The sequence below is a fragment of the Parus major genome, chromosome Z (assembly GCF_001522545.3).
Source record: "Parus major isolate Abel chromosome Z, Parus_major1.1, whole genome shotgun sequence".
NCBI lineage: Eukaryota > Metazoa > Chordata > Aves > Passeriformes > Paridae > Parus > Parus major.
The window spans coordinates 24,649,028-24,666,592 of record NC_031799.1 but is presented as its reverse complement, the minus strand read 5'-3'; the positions used below and the strand labels follow the sequence as shown (position 1 = coordinate 24,666,592).

The following is a 17,565-nucleotide window of genomic DNA, read 5'->3' as shown; positions in this document are numbered from 1 at the left end:
CTTATCAACAGTCTTTGTCTGTTATTACCATCAATCCTTGGCTGGTTCCACAGCCATGCAGCTATCAGTGTTTAAAACATAACCATTAGCCCCTTATTTTCTGGGATCTCACATCGCCAAAATGATGCTTTGGGTGTTTCAGTATCTTTCAGATAGGTTAATTCCAGCATGATCATTAGTTAATTACCTTAACAGTTAAGTTTATCCTAAAACCATCCAGAGATTTAGAGTGGAAGAGATTTTTAAGTTCTCTAGGCCAACCTGGTCAAAAAAGGACTGACTTCAAAATTGTATCAGGTTGCTCAGACATGAACTGAGTTTTGAAAATCTCCAGTGTGGGAGACTTTACAGCCTGCCAATCTGGCAGCCTGTCTCAGGATTTTACTACAAGGTTGCAAGAAGGATTTTTTCCCGAAGTCCAGCTGGCATTTCTTCCCTGTAGTTCTTGTAGTTCTTAGAAGAGCCTGACTACTTGTTTGCATGCCCCTTTTTACCTAGGAGACTGCTAATAAATCCCTTCTTAGGCTTCTTTTCTCTGGGCTGAAAAAACCCTGGTCCTAGAGCCTGTTCCTGTCTTGCTCCTGTACTCCAGTCACAAGTATTTTAGTTGCCCTCTGCTGCTCTCACTTCCTAATTCATTAGTTGCTCTGCTTTAGCTCTCTAAATCTATGTTTTCATACACATACACAGGGCTGTAGTCTTAGTTTCTGATACTGTGTTCTATTATCATTATTGACAGGCTGTTGCATAATCAAATATATTAGACTTGACTACTCTGTCAAAAAAAATATAATCTATGAAGTAATGGAATTTACTCTAATGGAAAATGCAGGTTCTCTGTTTTACATTAAAAACTAGGAGAAATATTATGAAATTCATTGATGCATGAAATAAGAACTTTTCTATTTACATTGTATTTTTTCACCTTTAAAATGACTTTATATTATATTCTTGTGATGTCTTTTATTCAGCCTAGGCCATTCAGCCCTCCATTGACCTCTAACTCAAGTCCACCTCCAGCAGCTCCTTTAGCACGTGCAGAGAGCATTTCTTCTATATCCTCTTCTGCTTCCCTCAGTGCAGCAAACACACCTACAGTTGGTAAGTTTAATTAACCATTTTCTTGAGAAACAGGACAACTCAGCCACTAGGTTGCACCTGTTGCAAGAACCATTTGTTGGCGTTAGTTGTTTCACATGCGAGTCTAGTTACTTCAAGCATCCTTTGCAATGTCTGCTTCTAAATGACACTGAGACACAGGAAAGTAGATTAAATTAGATAGACCTTAAATTCAGTTATTGCATCACTTGGCATAACAATAATTTTCTTTAGGGAAATATTATTCAGAGTTAACATTCCATGAATAGTATGCTTGCATATCCATCAAGTACAACATGTTTTCATATATTTATTCAGAGGATGCTATTGCAGAGGTGCAGAAATACTTAGGAATACTGAAAAATTTGAATGAATACAAATGTTCACAAAATCAAGTTCTTTTATATTCTTTTAATTTTGTTTGTTGTTCCATAATTTCAGTTTCCAAAAAATAAATCTAATGCATCTTTTTCTTCAAGTTAGTTAAGAATATAAGCTAAGCAGTAAAAGCAAAACAATTAAATAAGAAAGATTAAGATTAAAAGGAAATTAGTCTTCATGTGTTGCCACTAATCTCAGAAGGTTTTCTCTTGTTTTTAAAGGAAGGCACTTCAGTTTTGGTATTTGATTATCATAAGTTAAAAGGAGACATTGGGGTTCTTTTAGTTAGTTGGGATTTTTTCTTAGTTTGGGAAGGACAGGGCTTAAGACGTTTAAACTTGTTTATTTAGCAGTATTGAACTGTTTCATTCCTGAGCACCATTACATCTTTAGTCACAAATTAAATCAATTTGTTGAATTACCATTCAATTATCTGCTAATGTTATTGATGTCAAAGATTCCTCAGTCAGGCTCATCAGCTCAGAAGAGCCTCTGTGTAACACCTAGTGGGAGTTCTGCAGTGGAGTTGCTTCCACCCTGTGCAGAAGCAAAGCTACTAAGTTCTACCCAACCTTAGCTCTTACAGTTCAGTGTCTACCAGTTTCACAAATGCTGAGAAGCATCACAGAAACACAATTGATATTTCGGTTGCCAGAGTCTATCCAGGCTCACATCCTCAGATGTCAGCTCTGTTGTCAAGGAGCCAAAAATTGGGGTCAAGAGCACTAATATCCTTAGCTCTGGGGAGATAGGTATATGTGTGTTGTTGGAAATGGTGGCAGAATGAAGTAATGAGATGAGGCAGGAGGTAACGAGGTGCGTGCTGATACAGAGGTTTCACATGGTGATTATTCTGGCCTAGGAAAAATAAGTAAGTCCCGTTCCATCTGCATTGACTGTATGAATAATAGTCCTGGGAAAATAGGAAGGGCAGTTCAAAAAGCTGAAATACTTTGAGGTATGAGGATATACTTTGCAATACATTCTGTATTCTTTTGACTTTTGCACAATCCAGTGTTCCCTTTAACCCGTTTGTTCTGAATAATGGAGAATTGACTCTGATTCTTTTTCCAAGTGAACTTCAAGGCATGCTTAATTGAGTGCTTTTTTATGCTTTAGCCTTAATTTAATTTGCAAAGTATTTTTTCAGTATTAATTTTTAACATATATTTTTGCTTGAAATATTTTGTTTTCTTGCAATGTTTTGTTTCATTTAAATGCAATAGACAATGATCTTTCAATTCAAAACCTTCCTACAACTGAAAAGTGAATTGAAGAGTCTCTCTCTCTGAGACACACCAAGTACTGTACTCAAAGCACATGGAGGCAGAGTAAAGAAGAGAGAAGTGATCTCATTTGTAGTTCCCCAAATAGGTCTCAGAGAAATATATATACATATGTATTTGTGTTTCCTAAAAAAAGTAAATAGTTTAAGAGTTTAAGAGCTATTGTTCTTAAAAAGTAATAAATTTCACTTTTCAGTCAAGCAAACGGTATTTGTCTTTTACCAATAGGACTATAATAAATATGTTTGCATTACTCGGAAAATTTTTGAAATATTGCTATTAAATGTACATAAATCCATTAAGTAAAAGATTTCAAAATAGTTGATACACCTCTATACAAGGCAATTGTGTCTGCTCTACAGTTGTTTGTTGTTCCTTAGTAATTTGGCAGAAAAAGACATTAAATCAGCTCAGCAACTGTAGTGCCACATTGAATGTACACTTTGTCTATAGTGAAGAATAATTCTAGAGTTCAGTATTTCACCAAACAGAATTTCTAGTAATTTATAACTCATTATTTTATTGCACATTTGCCTCTTGAAAAATGATTTCTGGATTCCTGACACTATTGAGAATCACAGCTTTTGTTGGTATTTTTCAGGGAGAGAGAAAACTGTGGAATCATGATCCATGTATTGTCTGAAAGAATAAAGAAAAACAACCTACTGTTCATACTGAAAAAAATTGAATAAATCAGTTGTTTTTAGCCAGAGTCATAATAGTTAGTTCATTTAAGAATTTTTGGTTTTCAACACTTTTGACTAGATCTTTTGGCTCTAAGGAGGCCTAAGTGTTGCACAAATGTTTTCATGGTATTGAGAAGCATTCTGAACATTTTGCTACCTTGTGTGAGAAACTGCAATGGAGAGAGGTACAAGGTAGGGGAATTAGACCAACTCCTGTATTTGCTATCTTTCTGTCACTACTTTGTTTACTTACTTCTTAATTTAAGGTCTAAAATGAGATATTAGGTGCTCTGTGAAGAGCAAGGCCCCAGCTTCCTTTTTAATTCTGAAAGAGCTCAGAAAGAACAGACACCTAGAGTAAATAGGTTTAATTTGCCATGGGCAATATTATACAGAAGCATTTGATCTGTGTTTTATGGTATGAAAGAGAAAGTTTTCAATTTGCTTATGAAAAGATAAAGACTGTACCTCCTTTGTGATAAGTAATACTATGTGATACAAACCATTTCTTCATGGTACAAAAAACATAATGAGATGCTATCTACTACACTGCTGCACGAAGAAAAAAAGAAGAAACTTCCAGTGTTGTCTTTTGTATTCCATACATATGTAGAAAACTTGTGAAAAATGAAATCTTATGGCAACCTGTGTCATCAATTGTATTTGCACATCTCAGAAAGCCTTAGCACAAGGGAGGGCTTCATTGATTTTTATAGCTCTATATTGGAATTGTGTTGTGATGGCACAAGAGTGAAGACTTTTCCAAGAATTTGTGCTTGGGAATTGCAATGTTTGTTGGCTGTAAAAGTTAAAAAAATGTTCAAGAGTTCACTTATGTGGGGTAGTACTGATGAATTTGTGTTTAAATTAATTTTTACTGTAAGTGAATTCTATATATTTCTGTGACCATTTTATCATGCATTTTTCCATACAAAAAGCATACAGTAGGGATTTATTTTTAAAGCATTCTAGTCAATTTGCTTTGGGTCTGTTGACTTCACCCCTACCAGTAGCCATTTTGATGCAGTTTTCCTCTGTCTCATGTATTTCCTTGTGTCTGTTTACATAAGGTTGTGCCAATAGTCACACCTGTTCTCTTAGGCTGCTCAACAGCATTTTGGTGGTATGATTGTACTGTACTATGTTTATGTATTTCTACACACAGGTAATACTTCAGATGAACTGTGATGTTGGTGTAAACTCTTGTGAAAATTACAGATGTAGTCAATCATTCTGAACTCTACTAAGCTTTTCGAAAATTAAATCTATACACTGTATGTATTCTAGGTGTTTCACGTGGTCCCAGCCCTGTCAGCCTTGGAAACCAGGACACCTTGCCTGTTGCAGTAGCTCTTACTGAATCTGTTAACGCCTACTTTAAAGGAGCAGATCCCACAAAGTTAGTTAAATAGTGAATTGTATTGAATGTATTGAGTTACAGTAAGAAAAGACACTGGGTCTGCTTTTCATACTGGGGGAGGGGAATGAGTATGCATTGGAAGGGGAATTCAAAGGGGTTTTTTCCCCCGGGTATAAATGTGGCTTGTTGCTCTGTAATGCCAGGAGTTCATATATACCTGCTTTACAAAAATGTGTTCAGTGGGAGCACTAAGAATGACAAGGATTTTTTTCATTGTCAGGTAGGTGTTACATGTAGTTTTGTCCAGCTGAAAGCACTTAATTCCCTCACATCCATTGCTGTTCTATTTAGGCCTTGCCTAGACAGAGCCATGCCATATTTTCAAAGCTTGAAAAATATCCAAGACTACTGTATGCTTAAGCAGTTAAAGTTTTTTTTCTTATTTCATCTTACTTCCAAACTGAAAGTGACAGTACATAGTCACATTACCATCATTTGAGATTGATTTTTCTATTTTTAATTCAGTTAATAAGATTGTGAAATTACAGTGGTTGCTTTAAAAGTAGTATTAGAACTAGGCAGTTAATGAATTGCAATGAAGCTGATTTCTTAATTTTCTTCTAGATGTATTGTGAAGATTACTGGTGATATGACAATATCATTCCCAAGCGGGATTATTAAAGTCTTCACCAGCAACCCATCTCCTGCTGTGCTCTGCTTCAGGGTGAAAAACACAAGCAAACTAGAGCAGATTCTTCCAAATGCACAACTTGTATACAGGTTTTGTATTTTTTTTTAACATAATTGTAAGCTACATAATTTTGTAAAGTATGGGTTGTTGTGTATGTAAATCAGAATTCTTTGCAATCTGGTTGATTTAATTATATATAATTAATTTTCTGAATTAATTTTGTTCAGCTTAGTTCTCTCCACTGTTACTATTAAAAATCTCAGTGATTACTGGACTTAGAACTTGTGCTCAGTATAACAGGAATGATAAAAAACAATTTGTAAATGTGTCTATTTTCATATGTATTTTATAAATAATTTCTTTACACAGTAGTAATAATGGTAAAACTAAATGATGAAACAGTAGGCATAAATGGAAAACAAGTAGTAGGAGATTCATGTTTTCTCATTTGCCGTGTACTAGTGTATTTTAAAGATGAATCATTACACTAATCAGACTCTTTACATAACTACCTCTCAGATGGGTAGTAGCATGCTTGGAAGAATTTAGGAAAAAGAGGTTGCTGATTGAGTAGGATAATTGTTGAAATTGTGCTTGGAGATACTGTTTTTTTAAAAAATAGAAAAGCTGGAATTTTTTAGCAGAAATCCCATTCAGCTGAGCAGTTTCTGTTTCATTTCTTAGAGAAATTATTTGAACACTAAGCTAAATGTTTTTAAATGCTGTATTTTTTAATTACTGAAATAATAAACCATATGCATGTATTCTTTTTTTATTTAATTTCTTTAGTTCATAATTAATGTAATTAATACAAAATTCAAAATAATTCATACAAAATTAAGTTTAATCACTGTTCGATTTGACAGTTTATAACTGAAATGCTAGAGCTGTATCTGACAAATTGAATTATACTGAAAAAGCGTACTTTGCAAAAAAAAGTTAAAATATCTAGTATTCTTGAATGAGTTGTCTAATATTTCATCCCTAATTAATGATCTTTCTTTGTAGTGATCAGTCACAAAGTGACTCCAGTACTAAGGACTTTTGGATGAACATGCAAGCTATAACTGTCTACCTCAAGAAATTATCAGAGCAGAATCCATCTGCATCCTATTACAATGTGGATGTTTTAAAGTATCAGGTAAATACTTTTATCCTTTTGTAGTTTTTAAGGAATTCCAGCAGATATGATATATACCCAAAAATTAAAAGAATTATTCTTTGTCTGCCAGCATAGAGGTGAACTTTCATCCTTCATCTAGACCAGTTCTGGGTATGTCTCTACCTAAAATGCATAGACTCTGCCCAGGCTTAGCATGTTCCTGCTATGCTTCATGTCATTCCTTAAGATACAGGGCTTGTTTCGGCTTGCTAATGCTTCAGCCCAATCCCATAAGCAATTTTCAAACACTGCTTTTTTTTATATTTGTCAGCAAAGTCAAACTCTCCTTTAAAAGATTTGATGAAGACCTCTTGTAATTTGTACTTGTACTCTTCGATTTTTCAGTTGCCTAAGTTTTGGATGCTAGCACTGATGAATTTTAATGCATGGTTCTGCTTTGCAGTTGAGAGTAGGTTTAAATTAGATATTAAGAAAAATTATTAGTTCAGAGGGCGGTGAGTCACTGGCACAAGTTGCCCAGAGACGTTGTGTATGCCCCGTGTATCCCTAGCAGTATTCAAGGCCACACTGGGTAGGGCTATGAGCAACCAGGTCTAGTGAAAGTTGTCTGTGCTTTGAGGTTGGGTTGGAACTCTGATCTTTAAGGTCTCTCCCAACCCAAACCAGTCTGTGATTCTATCTGAGATGTATGACATTCTGATTTCTCTAATGTAATAGAGCAGAAGTAGTCAGAATGGATTTACTGAGCATAAGTAATGCTTGACCAAGCTGACAAACTTCTATGGTGACATGGCTGCCCCTGTGGATGAGGCCAGAGCAGTAGATATTGTCTGCTCAGACTTGAGCATGCCTTTCAACTCCATCTGCCACAGAATCCGTATAGAGAAGCTGGTGAAGAACAGGCTGGATGAGCAAACACTGAGGTGAACTGACCCCCACAGGACATACTGATTTTACAGTTTAATAGCTTCAATAATGATCTGAATGATGGGGCAGTCTGTGCCCTTGGAAGTTTGCTGATGATACCAAATGGGGATAGACCCTCTGAATAAATCAGAGGGTCATTCTGCCCTCCTAAGGGGGCTCAACAGGCTACAGAAATGGGCTGAGAGAACCCTCATGAAGTTCAACTAGAAGTGCCCTTGGGGAGTCACTATCCTGGCAGAAAAGGACTTGAGGGTCCTGTAGGTTACCATGTTGAACATGAGCCAAACAACTCACTGCTCATGCTGCAAAGGCCATAGATGGTCTCCTGGATGGTCTCCTGAGCTTCATTAGGCAAAAGTATTGCTACTAAGTGAAGGGAAGGGATCCTTCCCCTCAACACTGGTGACACCACACCTAGGCGCTGTGTTCAGTTCTGAGTTGTTCATTGCAAGTGAGACTAGATACAGTTCAGCAAAGGGCCACAAAGATGATGATGGGACTGGAGTATCTATCCCATGAAGAAAGCCTGTGAGAGCTGGGACTTCTAAGCCTGGAAGAGGGAAGGCTTGGGAAAATCTCATCAATATGTAAAAATACCTGAGAGTGGGCACAGAGAGGAAAGAGCCAAGCTGTTTTCACTGCTTGAAAAAGTGAAAAGTGACAGAATCAGAGGCAATGGACACATGCTGAATCACAGGAGAGTCCCTCTGAACAGCTAGAACCACTTTTTTTTCCTTGTGACAGTGGCTGAGCACTGGGCACAGGTTGCCCAGACAGGTAGTGGAGTCTCCATTCTTGGAAACGTTCAAATGTTGTCTGGAGCTTAGGCAGCCTGCTAGAAGATGGCCCTGCATGAACTGGAGGGGTGGACCAGACAGCCTCCAGGAGGTCTCTGTCAACTTCAGCCATTCTGTGCATCAGCAAGATGATGTTCAAGGTGTTAAAAAGTTTTCTTGAATATTCAAGACATACTCACCTCAAAGAGAGAACAGGGACTTTCTAGGCCTGCCTTGAAATGTCTGAACATCTGAGACAACTGTATGCACAGCAAAAAACCCCTGAAAATTACCTGCCAATGCAACTACATATCTCTAGTTTCCACATCTGCCTAGTACGGTTTAAAATCCTGGCATACTGAACCTGCAAAAAGCATGTTAGGAACACAGAATTCTTGAGAAAAATGGAAGGAAAAACACATTTGGTTTTCTGAAATGAGTACTGTGTATTCTTGTAAAAATGTGGGATTGTCACATGGAAGCCCAGATAAAAAGGATTTTGGACTGACAAAAAAAGGCAAGAGTGTGCACCAGGACACAGGAGGTTCCTCAAATAGATTGAGAAGGTGGTTGAGATGCATCGGTGCACTAGAATTAGCTCAGCTACAGAAGCAGCATTCAACCTTCCTGCAACAGGAAAATAATGCTTTATTAGCATTAGAGGTAAGAGCTATTCTGCCAGCTGCCTGTCCCATAATGACAGGTGTTCTCTGGTGCTGGCTGGTTGGGCAGCTGAATTGGCACAGCACACAAATGTGAAGGATGAAGTAATTTTTCTGCAAGCATGTGTCTTGCATAAGGCAGAACACAACAAAAACAAAGCTTACAAAAAGTTATAAAAGAGCAGGAAGGAGCTTCATAGGCCAGAGGGAGTTTAAACTTTTCCTTTAAGTATTTTAATTTAAAATTAAAATAACAGGAATTCCTTTAGGCAGTAGTCTTCAAAATTCTGTGATTAAGGACTCAGGGGTCAATTTTTCTCTTGATATTTTGTCAGCGCAGAGTCTTATATTAATTACCATCATCCCCTAATTCTTCCCAAAAGGTGGATATTTTAATTAAGTTGTTTTCAATGGCTTATTCTTTTACAGGTGTCTTCAAATGGCATACAGTCCACTCCCTTGAACCTTGCAACTTACTGGAAATGTGATGCTAGCACTACTGAAGTGCGAGTGGATTATAAATACAATCCAGAGTCTATGAATGTGCCTAGTATGCTGTCTAATGTCCAGGTTGTGGTACCAGTAGATGGAGGAGTAATAAACATGCAGTCACTTCCACCTGCAAAATGGTAATAATAATTACTTTCAGTATTTTTTCAGATTTATTTCAGTGTATTCTTTAGTGTCATAGCCTGAAAATTTTCACAGGAAGAAATAGAAAAATGTATACTATCAGATGCCTAGACATTTTGTGGTCTAAAACAGATCATGTGCAGCCAATTCACATAAATGGAAACAGTCAATGAGTACCTGTCCCAACTGTGTAATAATAATGAGCTTTTATGAATTTTCCAATGTTCTTTTGTCCAATAGAATAGACAATTTTAATACAGTAATTTGAAATGGTTAAAAAACATTTTCTCTGCGTGTGTAACAATGTATTCTTGTAATGGGATTATATGGAAAAAGTAGCAGGCAGTTCTTAAAATTATTTCCTGTTTGTTCTAACTTAAAAATTACCTTCTAATGGAAATAGTCTTAAAACAAACCTCTATAATTGAGTAACTGAGGAGGTGTCCATAAGCCAGGTAGCACTGTCTCTCAATTCAAGTGTCATGCACTTGAGCATGACAAAGAGCTAACTGCTCTTTGCTTAGCTAACAACTAAGAGCTACCTGCCACCACCTTCTGAGCCTGCATTTACAATAGCATTTCAAAGTGTGACATAGATAGCAGGAAATTATGTTACAAGTTTGTGGAAACAAGTAAAGGGCAGTGGGACTAGACAGAGTAGTACAGCCTTAGAGCAAAAGGTGAGCAGAATTCAATCACTGTGCCTGTGCAGCATGTACATACTTGCCCAGCTGTAACATAAATCCTGGACCATTTATTCCCAAAATTATCTTTTTAATGTGAGCAGAGCAAAGAACACCTAGTTGAAGGAAGGTAGGCTTTGTTAACATTGTATCTTATAGATCAGTTTACCTTACAAAGCAGGGTTTAAAAGAAAAAGAAACATGATCCATTTATTGGGTAGATTCTGGTGTTTCTGGAGGCAATACAGTTACAGGTGTTTATTGGACAACATAGTAATAAAATATAAGTTCCAGTGGAAAAAAAATCCTTACAGGACTGAATCCTTCTTGACTTGGTATTTCAAGGAAACAGTACTTTTAACCAAATCTTAAGGTTATTCTGAACATGTTCAGTGTCCTGTTTGAACAACACAACTGCACTGTGGTGAACCCAGTCTCTCCCTGCCCATGCTTCTTCCACAAACCCTCTGTAATGAAACCAGAGTGAAAGTAGGAACACCCACCTAAAATACTTAGCATTAGCTGGGAAGGCTTAGGAGCATTTGCATTAGTGGATTCACTTAGGCAACTTCCAAGACCCAGAATTTTGAGCCTGGCAAGCTCAAAGGAAGGGGAAAAAAAATAAATCAGTTGTGTCCCAGACAGGTGTAGTACTTGTGATGCACTACCTGTTCCATCAAGTGGATTGGGTGGTAGGGCTTTGCTCTTTTTTCAGGAAAGAAAGAGCTTTACAGTGTGACTTCATGTAAGTAAATGCTACTATATGTGCTACTTATGTGAGCATTTCAGTCCTGCTCCGTCAATGCCAAAAGCAATTTCAAACCTATCAGCACTTCATGCTGCTCACAGCTTTAAGTTGTTGACTTTCCTTTGATGCAACTGCTAGAAAGTCCTCCAGGAGTTAAAATGCCCTGTCAGCTTAGACACTCTTAGTACCCACTTCTGCCCCTTTACAGTGTCTGAAGTTAGCTTGAACAGAGTGTCACTGAGCCAATTAGTTTTACTAGAATGGAAATGGAATAAAATTCATGCTCCCAGGATTCTCACTTAGGGGAGAACAATCAACATTGCTTGCCATTCTACCATCCTCACGAAGCATCAAGACATAGCTTCCAGACTGCTGCTAGAGTAACTTACCTTTAAGACTGCATAGGGGTTTGAATTTTGGAGCCATAGGTGGGGGGCACAGGATAGTGTTAAATGTGTCAAAAATTATGGCATAAAATGTGTAAGGGAATGGGTTCTTCTGAGATCACTGCTGTGGAGTGATGCAGATACACCCTTCTCTTTTCTTCTTTTTCTCCTGTAGTTTTCCACAGACTTACCTTAAAATGTGCAAATATTTTTATAGACTTCCATTTAGAGATGTCTGTAATATACTAGTGTAAATCAAGAGAAATTAAGTTCTAAAACCAGTGCTTATAACTAACCTACCATTCTCTTACAGGAATGCAGACCAGATGAAAGCATGTTGGAAAATATCTAACATTTCAGAGAAGTCTGAGAATGGAGGCAAGTTGAACTCTTCTGTTTTGCTTTCTTGTACAGAAAATTTTTAACAGTAAAGAGGTGATCATTTTAGCCTCTAAGCCCTATAATTCCTTTTTACATATTTCTCATGCTGTATCCTGTATACTAGTTCACCTTCTTCTCAATTAATTGCCTCCTGAGAGATTCCATTATGACTGAGATGTCAAAATATAAATTTAATTATTAGCTATACAAGAGAAAATAATGAATTACCCTAAAAACAGTTAATTGCTCTAAAATAGAGTTTAGATGGGATAGGATATTACTGCATTCATGTTATTTGGAAGTGAGAAGTTACTCAAATGAAAATAGGTTTAATATCTATGTCTTTCCACACACAAGTAATTTAAATACATTAGAAGGAGGTAGGTGGAAAAACTGGGGGTCTAAAAAAAAAAATAAAAAAATCCAAAAGTTCTGAGCTTAGACATATTATTCTTGACCAACATTTTGAGTCTTGGTTTTGACCATAATGACTCCAGGACAACAATTAATCTATGCACATCTACTCAGAGTGGTAATTTATACAATATTGTGTAAGGTACCAATAGTTGTCTTCTGCCCAGTGCCTTTCTCTGAGCTGTAGTTGATGTCATGATCCCTGCAGTCTCTACAGGTTTTTCTGAAGCAGTACCGCAGCAAAAGCATCTCATCCTCAAAGCCTCTGTGGAGAAATGAACTACAAATGTAAAGGAAAGACCTTTAGTCCTGTAAAGAATTTAGTGAAGGGGATTGTGAAATCACAGATTTCCCTGTAAATATGACTGGTTTCATATAGAAACCACAAGCATGAAAAGACAATACAACTTCTATTCCTGCAAAGGCTGCAAAGTTGTGGTTATTGTTCAAACAAACAGGTGATTACTCTAGTCTGGTGTACAATGTCCTTTGCTAACATCACAGTTCTTTGCTATTTGTCTACAACTACATTGCATTAGAACTCCTTTTTTTTAATTTCCCTTTTCAAAACTCTGGCTTTTTTTAAAAGGAAAAATCATACTGAAACAAAAATGCAGCCAGATGAAGAGGAACTGTACATCTGCAGAACAGCACAGAACTGGCTGCTAGTGATACAGTTTGCATCTTGTGTGTTGGCAGCAGACTTGCACATATCCCACTGCTTCTGCTGTATTCATTCTCTTCCCTCCATCTTTTCCTCCCCTTTTCTTTGCGTGTAAACATGCAAAGTACTCTCAGTTAGGAGGAACTTAGATCAGCAACTGTGCTGATCTAGCACTTACAGAAGCAAAGGGAATAGTTGCACAAACACTGTCAATGTCAGGACAAGTGTCTTCAAGTCTTTTTTCCTGGTGGACAGCATGATAAAAATTTGGGGGGTTTTTTATGGTGCAACACATGTTGTGATCTCTCAGCTGGAGAGAGATACAACACAGAACAAACTTTCAAAGCACTTGAATATGAGTGTCCATACTAGAGTAGAAAGAATTTCCAGTTTACAGAAATAAGGCAGACCTACTGAAGAAAATAAATTGATCTTAAGCTAAATTTATCAAGAACAAGCCACTGTGTGAAATAATTTCTTTTGATTCCTGCTTTTACCTCTGTATTATCATTTCAGTTACTACCTTTCCTTGTCATTTATCAGCTCTTATTGGTAGGATTAGCAAGTTGTTTTAAAGTAAAATTATTCCATTAATTTTAATTTAAATCTCATTTTACCAGGACATTTTGCAAGAACAAGAAAAGACCTGTTTTAAAACTAGGAAGTAGTAGCAATGTGGGAATTTTGAAAATGCATTTCATTGCCTACAGAAATGTACTTAAAGTAACTTTGAACTATTATTGCTTTATAATAGTATCATGAAGTGATGCCACTTCACCACTGTCTGAAAAAATCATCTGAAATTTGTAAGAAGTATTTAATCAGACTTTGTCTTTAATAGAAACATAGTAATTTCTTTCCTCTGGGTACATTACTGTAGAACTGCATTTCTTCCAATGTTTTTGTTCATTTAATTTCATCCAGACAGATCGTGACAACTCTTAAATGTTCTGATGTGATTTCAAATCTGCTAGTGAAAAGCAAATAGTATCTCCTATCTATCAATCAGATACCATCTACCACAAGATAGGTAGGGACCAGCAAGCATAAATGATTATAGGGACCGATCAGATAAGTAGTGATTACCAGGCTGATACTCACATTTTGGATAATCTTGCAGGAATTATACCGTTTCTCTTTAAGTAATTCATTAGTCATTGTCTTAAAGAGACTGTTGGAAAAAACAGACTTGTACACTTACCTCTTTTGAAAGTATATAGGACTGCCACTGGGAATAGATCTGAAAGGAAACTATATTAGTTTCACTTCTTACTACTAAAAATCTGGGGAAATCATTTTGTTCTTGCAAAACAATCAGCTTCTCAGTTTTGTTGTTTTTATAGGTTCTGGATCCCTCAGGGCAAAATTTGAGCTTTCAGGAGGACCCAGTAAACCCGCAACACTTGCAGTGCAATTCATCAGTGAAGGAAGCACCCTTTCAGGAGCAGATGTGGAACTCGTAGGCACTGGCTATAGGCTTTCCCTTCTTAAGAAGAGATTTGCCACTGGTAAGACACTGACACACTTAAATATTTAAATTAATCAGTGTTAAATTCTAAAATATGAAACTGTTCAAATGAGTGATGTATAAACAGTTGACTCTTTATTGAAAGACTTCTGGCAAGTCAGTTTGGTTTTCCATAGTTATTCAGACTGCTTCAAGGAAAATATTGACAAAATCTGGTTTATCTACTAACTGCAAAAATCTTACCTTTGTTTTTCAGGACGGTATATGGCAGACTGTTGATGTACCTGTGAAAATCATCGGATCAGGAGTGCAAGAAACACACTCTGCCAGCTCTACTTTTCAAACACTATTTTAACATGCATTAATTTTTCCAAAATATTGACCTACTTTGAGGCTAAACTACAGAAAGTAAATGCACTTTTAAGAGTCATTTTGAAAACTTTTTATTACTTTACAATAGCACTGAAGTTAACTTCAACACTGTCTGTAAATGATCAACTGCAATACTGGGGAAAATTTGTTGAAAATTTAATAACTTTATATAGATGAGGTCAAAATAGTAATCCACAGTTGTAATGGAAGTATGAAATTTTATGTTGTACTGTAAACATTAAAACTAAAATGTAGAAGAGCTAGTAAGAAATATTTCAGCTTTTCATAAATAGTACTCATTTTTCAGATTCTTTAATAACAGCTTTTAATTGACAGTTCATAAAGATAGCAGAGTCTAAGTCCCATGTAGTTCTTCTTTCCATGCATACCACAAGACCAGCTGAGTTAGAGATGTATAAAAGTAACTTGATGTCCACGTATCAGATATTATTAAAATGTAAGTTGTTTTATATAGGGTTTTTTTTTTTCACTAAGTGCAATGTGCTACAAATTGCAAAACACAGCAGAAATTTACTTCTGCAGTTAGTAAAATTTTTTGGGCCTTGTGATTGTTTGAGTTAATGCAGTAGATTTAATTTATTTTTATATTAATTGCATAACATTCGTGCCTTTCAAAAAAGCCTGTGCCTATCCAATTTGTTACGTGCCTCACTTCCTTTTTCAAAGTTTGGCTCTTGATCAAAAATGCATGGTGTTTGTATTACACACACAGGTTTATAAAAATTATTTTCACTGCAATTTATTTAGAAGGCAGGTTGGCAAAAACTGTAGTTTGTATTAAAATAAATTTAAAACACTGACTTACTTCCTCAAGGAATAATTGCAATTAAATGTGGCTTTAGTAAAGGGAGCTGCATCTTGCAAGACTCAGAAACTTTTTTATTAAGTAATTTGATTGTCACCAAAGAGGAGAATCTGAAAAATCAGTAAAGGTAGGGAAAACAAACTTCTAAAAGTAAACAGTTGTTACTGTTTGCTTTGGCTATAAGTCTTCAGACTTTGAGTGCTTTTGGGGATGTGTGATGTGAATGTACACATAGTACTTCAGGAGGCATTTTAAAAGGATATTTTATGGCTGCAGGATGAAAAATCCTGTTATATGTTCATTTTTTTTTTATAGCTATGATTTTAATATTTGTATTGTAATCTAATCTGCTTGCTACAGCCTAAGCACAGGGATGTGACACATCAGTAACAATTTTTTAAAGCAAGTCAGTAATTTAGAAAATTTTCTATGTATTTGTATTACCAAGTTGTTTTTTTTTAATGTTGAAATCATAAGCATTGGGGCAAAATAGTTCAATAACCTGCATGTGGCAATTTCAAGTGAACATTTAGCATACCAGTATCTATTTCAAATTCTCTATTAAAACAGAAAAACATGCTTGAGTTAATTCATGCAAAGCCAGTAATGAATTGGACTGCTGAAGCTTTACATGAAATTATGCCTTTGTAGAAGCTGCATAAATCGTCATGTACACTTAACACTTTTGCCAGAGAGATTTTCATTTTTAGTACTAAGAACTTATTGTACTGTAGATTTGATTGGAAGAGTGTATTTGGCTCCTATATTTTGCTAATCTCATTGACGGTAAATTTACAACTCATAAAATGTTAGTCTTTTTATTGGAATTTTAATTGTAACCTGCTTTACAATCAAACTGATTAACACAACAATATTTTATTAATGGAAACCCAAACCTATTATTGCCATTTTTAATCAAGTATTACATTAATTTCTAAGTCAAATGAAGTAGTTAATGTTTCAGCACTTTTAAACTAGCCTTCATTCAGGTGTTTTTCATACATTTGCATTGGGTGCAGGTTACAATTTTGAAGCCATACAAGTTTATATAGACATTTTGTAAAGAAACTCAAAAACAATGTAAAAAGTACATGTAGTTACCTGATTTTGAATAAAAAAAGTATGTAGCAAGCTGGTTCTTGCTTGTGTATACAGCAATATCACTCGTAGCTGCCTCCTAAGAAAATTAATTTGTAAACACAACTCTAAAGGATCTGAATTTGTATGAATTGTTACTATGCTAGACTGTAAATTAGAGCATACAAGTTTATCTTTCAAAAATTGTAAATAATCTGAATTTTCATAAAATGTAAATTTCAAAAATTTGCACCCATAATAAACATGTAATATATAATTTAAATGCTGATTTATATTGCCTGTACTTTTGCAGTTGAGTTCTAACGTTCTTCTAAGCAATAAGGTAACAGAGCGAAACCATGCCTGTATTGAGCATTTGAAAAGATTTATTTTTTTAAGTGATAAAGGATAGTGATCATTATGAACTCTTTCATGTATTTAAAATCATCACAGAGAAGGTGGATAGAAAGATGATTTCTCCAAAACCTTTCATCTTTACTAAACTGAGGTGTCTGTAGTGCCCTATGCCTTTACTAAATTGATTTGCTTCACTAATAAATTAGATTAGGCAAAACTGTGGATATATTTGAGAAAAATCTTGACTTGTGGATATGCTGTCTGTAGTGCTATCAAATTCTGTACATTATGTCTTCGTTAATAAGCCTGTATCTTGTTTTGTGTGCAGAAGAATTAATGACAAGATTAAAGTAATTCTTTCTAATTTCTAATGTTCCACCAGTCAAAAAGAGTAGACAATTTAGTACTTCTTCAGCAGTTTGTATCATTCAGTCCTTCTAAGCTTTGAGCACAGCACAGAAGTTGAAACTGAACAAATGTTTTTGAATCTGTTTCCTACTAATCCCAAGACCTGTAGAGGTTTAGTAAGTAATGACTTATTAAATTCACTTTCTCAGCTGGTTGGA

The 17,565-nt window shown here is 35.8% G+C and overlaps 1 protein-coding gene across 5 annotated transcripts in view; it reads left to right on the top strand.

Annotated features, from left to right (window-relative positions):
- Window positions 1-17,565, top strand: part of FCHO2 (FCH and mu domain containing endocytic adaptor 2) — a 79,306-nt gene extending 61,741 nt beyond the window's left edge. For all 5 annotated transcript variants that reach the window (XM_015652891.3, XM_033520678.1, XM_015652892.3 and 2 more), the window contains 8 exons: window positions 972-1,101; window positions 4,739-4,850; window positions 5,436-5,591; window positions 6,511-6,643; window positions 9,420-9,619; window positions 11,754-11,818; window positions 14,243-14,407; window positions 14,624-17,565. In XM_015652891.3, the coding sequence (XP_015508377.1) occupies window positions 972-1,101; window positions 4,739-4,850; window positions 5,436-5,591; window positions 6,511-6,643; window positions 9,420-9,619; window positions 11,754-11,818; window positions 14,243-14,407; window positions 14,624-14,646 (984 nt within the window). In that variant the 3' untranslated portion in view covers window positions 14,647-17,565. The remainder of the gene's footprint in view (window positions 1-971; window positions 1,102-4,738; window positions 4,851-5,435; window positions 5,592-6,510; window positions 6,644-9,419; window positions 9,620-11,753; window positions 11,819-14,242; window positions 14,408-14,623) is intronic.